Below are 9,229 nucleotides of genomic sequence, written 5' to 3' on the forward strand. Positions count from 1 at the left end.
ATGCTCTGTCTTCCTGAGGTTCAGTTTCAGGAGGCATTTTACTAAAATGAGCTCACCGACTGGTATAAAAAACCCACTGAGGTAGGAAAGATGTAGCTATTATCACCTTCCTTTTGAAAACTATAATACTGAGGTCCCTATCCTACTTGATTAAGGGTCTGACAGCAACTTGGAAGCAGAAGGCACACAGATTAAAATCATGGGTCTATGGCTTCTCATTCCAACTGCAGTTAAGTGTACTTTTAAATTTATGCCTTAGTTAACCCATTTGTAATATAGGTAGAGTCTTTTTGATCACCGTAGTCAGTAGCTCAGGCCCTCCTAAGAATGTCATAAAGAATAATAATTAAAATGATTGGCACTGTTTAAAGTATAGGGTGTTCTTTAAATAACAAATAATATATGTCAGTGTTGATTCCATTAGGCTGTGTTCTTCTCTTACAAAGAGGGTAAACATTCATTTAGAAATACAAAGGCTCATCACATGGTCAGCATATGACTAAGAGTGAAGAATCTGATTTCTTCCTGTACATGGTACATACAGATTGTCAACACTTCTCAAGTAAGTAGACTACAGAAACAAGGCCTGTTTTATGGTATCTGGAAATCTATCATAGAGGGTAGGCCCCTTGCCAAGTGCACCTGATCTCGCTCTTTTGTGGCAAAAAACAGGTCTGGATAGGCAGCCGATTCGAAGTTGTTCATAGAGCTAGTAGATTTCCAGAAGAAGATGAGGTTGGTCTCATTACCTGTGATGAGTTTTGGTGTGTTAGGCATCTCCTGTAATAAGCAGAATTCTGTTAAAGGACATGAAGTTTTTAGAAAAAGAACAATTCAATCCTTTGCCTTCTGGCCTTCATGAGAAACAGTACTTTAGAACTGTGAATTGGATATGATTCAGGTTTCTTCATTTCTTCATTCAACAAGCATTTATTAGTGCCTGTTTGATGTATGGCCCAGTCTATCCATAAGGGTCCATATCCTTAGTTGGTTGGAGAGAAATCTAAATTAATTGTGAAGACTGTCAATGATACCAGTGTCTCTCTGTATCCAGACAGATGGAGTAAAACACTGTCTGTGTCCTGCCTTTAACACTGGCATAGAGCACTCTGCATCAAATCTGAGCACTGGTGAGTCTAAGATTGCTAAACATTCTGACTTCTAAGTATGAAAACGATGCCTTTAGGAAAACAGTCTAGCATTAAGATTTAAGTCAGAAACTGAAAGCTAAGTATATACACATATACAAAACACACAAAAGCAAAAATGGTTCCAAAAAAGCTGAAACGCAAAAGTCCTTCTCTGATCTATTAGTAACTGAATGTTTTAAATGCAGACTTTTTAGACAGTCCTCTCCCTGTAAATGTGAATAGAATCTAACAGTAATTTCATGAAAAAAATAAATGCTGAGATGCTTTTTTTCTACTCTTTTAAATTTACAAGTAAATATCCTTTTCAGATTCCCTTGAGTTTTCAATATCAGCAAGAATTTTTCCTCTCAAACCTATTTGTCTTCTAGCTTTGCCCAATTTTTTTTTGTCAGTTTTATCTCCAAACGATAAACCAATCTGTTTCTTTTTGCCTGTTTCCCTCACCCTTCTGCTGTTCTAACAGACCTTACTTCCTAATTGGGCTTTCTGTTTTCTCTTCTGGTCTATTCCCCATTTAAGAAATATGCGATACCAGAACCTCACACTCTCTGAATCTCTTTGGTGGCTTTTCATTGTGTTTCAAATGAAATGGAAAAGCACATACTTGTAAGCACAGACCTCTGCACATCTTTCCTCTTTACACGCACCAGGGCCACAAATGCTCCTCTTAGCCTTGCAGTTGGCCTTTGAGTTATGAAGCTCTAGGGGCTGAGTGAACTCAGATCCTTCTGTTTAGGATGCCCCACCCCCATCTCTTATTTGCAGCTCTCCTCTCTCAGGGAACCATTTTTTGTCTCTTAGCATTCTGTCCATTTTCCATACAGCATCTTACACTTTTTGTTGATTAAATGTTTGGCTTGTCTATTGTCTGTGGCCCTACAAGACTAAGACCCACAAGGCTAGGGACTTTGATTCACCACTGTCTTCGTATTTGTTGACATTCTACTTGAAAAATAGAAGGCCTTCAGTAAATAATGCTTGCTGAATTTATGAAGCTATTGCCCCACTCAGTAGATACCACTTTCATTTTACTTGACTCAGATAGAGAAATACAGACACCCACATGAATTCTACGTGGAGATGGGAGACATTGGATTACACATTTACTGAATAAGAATCACCTTCTTATCAGTGGAAAAAATGTCTAATGCTATAATGTGCATATGTGTGCATGTGTGCGTGTGTTATAGAGGATGGGGGGCTGGGATGGGAGATAATGGTAGTATCAACAAGGCACTGGAGTCAGAACTCCAAGGTTCAATCCTGGCTCTTAGCTTTTTGCTTCACCTGTGTTAACAGGTGGTTAATCTTCTCTGACTTCAGTTGGTTTATTTAAGTTTCTTGGAGGCTGGCCTCATTGTCCTAATGCCTAGTATCATGTAGGTCAGATAGTAGATATCAATAGTGATCAACAGAATAAATGGATGCTTTGGGAGGGCACATGAATAAGATCAGTCAGGGAAAGGAAAAAGGGAAGAAGCAACTCATCTCTCGTTTCCTCTGTCTACATCCTTTCTCCTTGCTCACAAAGCCTTCCTTGGATTGTCTCTGAGGATAGGGTAGATGGGGTGAGGTGAGCAGGTGAGAACTATGGTAGGAAGAGGACTGTGCCACCCTGGGAGGGGTATCTGCTTATTCAACTAAGATGGAAGACAACTGACCTTCAGCAACACAGGTTGGTTTTCATCTTGGGCACTCACAAAGAGCTGACTGTTTGAGATTCTTAGAGTTACAGGATATTTAGTATCATCTCCTGATGAGTAGGCATCCATGTCAAACTTCACTGTCAAAGAAAGAGCCAGGAAGAAAGTAAATCCACTATTATTTGTATAAAATCAAGTGTGTGTGTGTGTGTGTGTGTGTGTGTGTGTGTGTGTAAATTAGGCCCCCAATTGTGGTGTAAATAAATACCTGGAGATCAGGAGAGGAATTTATGTCATTGGATGCTTTCTAATGTCTGCTGCATTCACTAGGAAGGCATAGACAAATGATTAACTACTCTAGTGCCATGAGAAATGAAAAACACAGCACATATAGGGAGGGGCTAGGGTTGTGGGTCAGTGACAGAGCCTAGCATGCATCACTCTTGGGTTTGATCTCTAGTGCCAAAAACTGGGGAGGGGGTGGAGAAACTATATGTACTAAGTCAAAATGTGGGGGAAATTGTGTGAGATAAGTAGGAACATAGACTACAGAACAATTTGTAAGTATGGGAGCATAAAGCATGTTAACTGAAGTGTATACAGTGCCTTCCAGAAAGAATCCTGCTTGTTTATTGAAAAGTTGCCTCTGTGGGTCTTTGAAAATAATTTTTTATACTGATAACATCTCCTGCAGCTAAAATAGGTCCATTATGGAAACTGGAACTGTGTGTCAAGAAGTTATGGACACTGAATTTCATCCTTCAGATCACATTGCAGCTTCCTGGCTGCTTTGCTTTACCACTGTGTTATCAAAGTTAGTAAGGCTCTTCCTAGTTCACTGTTAGGTGTAAGTTTGATTGCTGGGCTTTCTAACAGATAGTGAGGGATCCTTGTTAGCTTCTGAGTAAATCTGAGTAAGTCATTAAATATTTCTGATACTCAGTTCAAGTTGGAGGATGAGAATATCTACAAGAATCAGGGCGATGTTACATCAGAAAATTCTATGCTCTACCTAGTGATCTCAGAGGTAGGGAACTGCTCTCTGGTGGAACTCACAGGTGTGTACAATACTTCTGTCTCTTTCAGGGATCTTTGCTGAGGGTGATATGCTTCATTCTATTCTAGAAGAATTATGCAAAGCCAGGGATGTAGATAAACTTGCACTTTGAATGCACAAAATTTGAAAGAAGCAAAGAAATAAAAGGACAGGGAAAGCAACATGACACATTGGCCATTTACCTTCATGTTGCAGGTCAGACAGTGATGCAGCTTTGAGATGTACATCGTCTCCATCCCGATATATATTTTGTTGCAGGGAATCATTCAGGACAAATCCCTGTTTGACGGTCCGTAAGTGTCTGTATTTCACATCACTCTGGAAGTTGTAAGATGCTGACCGGGGCTGGATGGTTTCTAAAGTCATTATCACAAGTTCAGATTAATACCTAGTTACAAATATAGATAACACACAGCTACTATAACACAAGAGGTAGCTCTGGAAGGGACAATGATAGTAGTCCAGTCCAGATGAGGAAATTGTAAGAGTTGAAATCAATCAGCAGCAGACTTGATTCTAATATTGGTCTTATGGTTATTTATTTACTTCTTTGTAAATTGGTTCATTAGGTAACTATTTTATTTGATTATTTATTTATTTAATTTTTTGGTTGTTTTGAGACAAGATCTCCCTATAGCCCCAGCTAGCCTGAAACTTTCTATGTAAACCAGGCTGGCCTTGAACTCACAGAGATCCACCTTCTTCTGCCTCTTGAGTCCTGGAATTAAAGGTATGTGCCACCAGGCCTGGCTTTATTTGATCTTTTAAACATTTATTTATTTATTTATTTATATTTTATGTGTATGAGTGTTTTGCCTTCATGTATTTAAGTGCCCTGTGTTGTACAATGCTCATGGAATCCAGAAAAGGGAACCCCCTGAAACTCCAGTTACAAACAGTTATTAGCCACCACATGGGTGCTGGGAAACTGACCCCAGGTCCTCTACAAGAGTAGCCAGTGTTCTTAACCACTGAGCCATCTCTCCAACTCTTCCTTTCTTCCTTGTCTTCCTTCCTTCCTTCCTTCCTTCCTTCCTTCCTTCCTTCCTTCCTTCCTCCCTCCCTCCCTCCCTCCCTCCTTCTCTCCCTCCTGCTCTCCCTTCCTTCTTTATTTTTTTAAAAGAAAGTCTTTTGACAACTTTTACATTTTGTTTTGTTTTTGTCTTTTACAGTCTCACTATGTAACCCTGGCTGATCTGGAACTCATTATGTAGACAAGGCTGGCCTCAAACTCTGGTTTTCTAAGTACTGGAAGTAAAGGTATGGCCCACCACACCTGGCCCTAAGTTTCTATGTGACCAGGAAGACTATCAGTGTTCCCCATGTATATTTAAAATAAATGTACTCTAAAATGAAAGCAAATATGTTAATAATTATATACCACAATGATATATGTCACAATCATACATAAGTTACATGTGTATTTGCACTGAAGGTACAGGTCTACCATCTTTCTGGAAAGTGTATGCATCAATGGCTTCGTGAACCTTGAGGCTATGAGTAATTTCACTTCTAGGAAGCTATTCTAAGGAGGTAAATGATGCCAAAATTGATGTAGATACCCATTGTGAGTTATAATGGTGAAAAATTGGTACTGTAAAATGTCCTTAATATATTGCTAAGTGAAAAAAGCTGTATATGAGATTATATGTAATATGCTCCTAATGCTGTTAGACGTGTGTTTTTGGGCATGTGTGTTTGCAGAAAAGACTTTAAGTATGTACCATAGTGTTGGCTGGGTTAAGCTCTGGTGGCAAAAATGAGTGCTTTTTTATGTTCTTTCTTATACTTTCTTTTATTTTAAAATCTTCTGGTAGACATGTGCTATTGTCTAGGTGTCTTATTAACATGAATACTTGGTTTATGTTTCCTGCGGCGGTATATACAATAAAGACATGGAAGAAAACCCCACAGTTCATATAGTCAGAGTGGACTGAGTTAGCTCTGAGGGTTCCCACTTATAGATTGAGCTTCATTTCATCATATGTAAGGGAGAATGGAAGATTGTTCTGAGGCTTAGAGATAGTGCGGTTATTAATAAGGTAGTAGTGTTGGCAGTATTTACAAAGGTAACAGTAGTAATAACAACAGCTGACATTTCTTGGGTGGTGCCTGCATACCAGACATTATTCTAGTCTAGATGTTTGGAAGTATTGCTTCATTTAATCTTCACAAGAACCCAGTGAGGTGTAGGACTTTGGTCACCTCCGTTTCATAGTAAAGGGAACTGAAGGCCAGAGAGATTAAGTAACATGACTAAGGAGGCGCGGTTAGCAGAGGTCACGCACTAACAGACTATGATTGCTTTCTCTCCAAGGACCTTTACGTAACCTTCATGATGTGGCCAAGAAATGAACCCATGAGCAAGTATTCTAGATCCAGGGTATTGCTAATATCCCCCAACTGTAGGAGAACAGAAATTTTTTTTTGTTATATTTATCAAACTAAAGACTGGTTCTTCTCTGTTGTTCTGACTCCCTCATATTCTATTGTCCTCATTTACTTAAGACTGAAAAATACAATGATATTGTGCTGTACCCCTTACCTTCTAAATCATTGGTCATGGATTCCAGATTATTACTAGCGAAGGCTGGGTTGAAACTCAATCGTCTCTTCTTCAGAATCTTCCCTCTGTTTGATGTTGCTGCCACCATCACCAGGCTCTCCTCAACAGTGAACTTGGATGTCTTAGAAGTTTCTGAGGTTCTCAGACACACAAATTCATCCATGCAGTTCTCATGAAGTGATCCATAGCTTGCATCATAGAAGGATTTCTAAATGTAAGAAAAGAAAACAGCATCTGAGATGCTGACTATACCTTGACAGGAGACTCCTTCCAGTCGTGTTTGTCCTGCACACTTAGTGAGAGGCTGTCCATTCAGGGCTGTGGTAACTAACTCATGCTTCATCAGTCCCTTCCTCTCTTTCCTCTTCCTTCCTTCCCTTTCCTAGATTTCCCTGAAATGATATGATTTCTTGGGAAGACTTTCCACCCGTCTTTAGGCTCAAGAATCAAGTATTGTAATGAAATAGGTCAACACATGATTCTACTGAGTGATAGCCTTCCACTGAGTTCCCCGTCAAGAGGTTTGACATGTACTCGAGAGTGCTCAAAATACCTTAGAAATATATTTGGCCTGCTGTATCCCCTGCCAGCATCCCCAAATTCAATTAACCTAAGATTGAAAATGTTTTATAAAAATAAATTGCATTCGTACTGAATATGTACAGACATTTTCTTGTAATTTTTTCCTAAAAAATATAACTATTTCATAGAGTATAATAATTATTCACATAGCATTTGCATTGTGTTAGGAATCACACAATTAATTAAACTGTATCATTTAGATACAATTTAAAGTATAGTGGAGGATGTGAGCAGGTTATATACAAATACTAGGCCACTTAATATCAGGGACTTAACCATATGTAGAAGGTAATCCCCCATGATGCCTAGGTTTGTTCTGGAGCAGCTTTTATAGCGAGTATCATAGCTAAACAAAATAAAATAACTTGGTGAGGATATGCAAATTCTCACTTTCTCTTGGTTTGCTTCCTCTATCTCATATTTATGGGCTGTTAGGGGACCATTCTTAACTTCTGGTGTCAGAGAATGACTACAACATGTCATGTTAGGAGACAGACCCCCCACAGTGAGAAGGACTGAAGGGACTATCTCAGGGTGACAAAACTAACAGTAGAAGTTTGACCCAGGAGCTCTCAGGCCTTCTGATAGTTTTTCTCTGTTCTGAAAAAGGCAATTAACATGAAGAATGCCAGCAACTACTAGTACAGAGAGGCATGTGATCTCACTGATAATAAGGAAATGTATTCTGGATCTCTAGTGAGGGTAAAACAAGAGTACATAATACTCAGCCCATTGCAGTGTTTTTTTGGTTGAGGAACTACTGTGTGAAAAAACCCAGACCCATAAGAATGATAATCATGTGTTTACCTGAGTCAGAGAGAGATGATCAATGGCAGAACTGTAGTCTTCATTTTCACTGTTTAAAAAAAGAAAAGATGAGGAGACTGTAATTCTGTTCATTATTTTATATCACTGGGCATCATAGTTGACAAACCAAATTAACTTTGAGTAATACATACACATTCATCAATACTGATTTAGGCATAGACTCTATTGAGTTCATATGCTCTAATACAGTAGTGGGTTTTAAAGAGAACTTGATCCTAGTCAGGAAGTGGAAATGGCTGTACAGCTATTTGAGCACATGAACAGACACACATACACATACACACAAACACACATATGTACCCACAGAAGATCATTACTCTTATCTTTGAAAATTAAAAATTTGTACACATTCATGTCTATTCACAGTAAAAGATTTCTACACATTCATGTCTTGGCACAGTAACTCATATATCATTAATTTGAAATTAGTAAATATTAGAAAAGCTTTGTACTTTATTTGTGCTTTATAAAAATTTGGCATGGCTAATAAATTTAAGGTCGTTAATGGAATTTCAAAGAAGACTGCTAAGCTCTTTTTGAAGTACCACCAAGATCCCTTTGTCATATACTGTTTTCACACATTCACTCAGATTTAATAATTTATACTTGACAAAATATCCAGGTACTATTTTGTAGTCTAGTTAACATTATTTATTGGATGTAATGAGAATATGTTAGTTCATTCATTTTTTTTTGTATCAGAATGAAGTTTGACTCTCTCTCTCTCTCTCTCTCTCTCTCTCTCTCTCTCTCTCTCTGTGCTCAAGTTGTTGCAGGGCTGTTTCCTCCTCCTGACTGGGATCAAATTCTCCTGAGAATGAATTAGCTCTCAAACAGTTCAGTAAAACCCACTACTGTATCTGAGCATACATCATCAGAGTGTCCAAGTTGATGTTGATACTTAGGTAGGACTCACTACATTTCAAAAACAATTTTTCCATAATGTCCATCTCCTGGCCATTTTAGCTGGATGCTTAATCTTCCTGGGCCTTCTCTGGACCTGCCCTGACTTCAGGGTCAATGTGCATCTCCATAGCCTCTGCCAACCTGGATCCTGGCTTGTCACTTTAACTTCTAGCTGGATTCTAATGAGCCTTGAGACCCTCATTAAATTAAAAAAAATTAAAATGCGATTCTTACCTATAACAGTCCTTCAGGTCTTCAAACATGTCAGGAACTCTGGCCATCTTGACTTCTGCAACAGACAACAGCACGGGCTGGTTAACACAGCCTGTCTCTGAATCCCATGGTGTTTCTTGAGAAACTTCACTGAGTGACTTGTCCCACACTCAGCATTTCCTTCTTACTCCCTTGAATTATTTTTGTATCTTTGGCCTCTTCTACTAGTTTGTAAATTTCTTTTTGAATGTTTATCTTGGTGCACCGTGTGTCCAACCCATTG

General features: G+C 38.7%; 1 protein-coding gene across 1 annotated transcript; it reads right to left on the reverse strand.

Annotated features, from left to right (window-relative positions):
- Positions 1–591: 591 nt before the first annotated feature.
- Il1a (interleukin 1 alpha) lies at positions 592–9,014 on the reverse strand. Its single transcript, XM_008840372.1, has 6 exons — positions 8,968–9,014; positions 7,807–7,855; positions 6,397–6,625; positions 4,034–4,207; positions 2,813–2,934; positions 592–780 (listed from the first exon to the last, which is right to left on the reverse strand). The coding sequence occupies exons 1-6, from the start codon at positions 9,012–9,014 to the stop codon at positions 592–594; spliced, it is 810 nt and encodes a 269-aa protein (XP_008838594.1).
- Between the last annotated feature and the right edge of the window lie 215 nt (positions 9,015–9,229).

Source organism: Nannospalax galili, unplaced genomic scaffold, assembly GCF_000622305.1.
Source record: "Nannospalax galili isolate Female #2095 unplaced genomic scaffold, S.galili_v1.0 scaffold1941, whole genome shotgun sequence".
NCBI lineage: Eukaryota > Metazoa > Chordata > Mammalia > Rodentia > Spalacidae > Nannospalax > Nannospalax galili.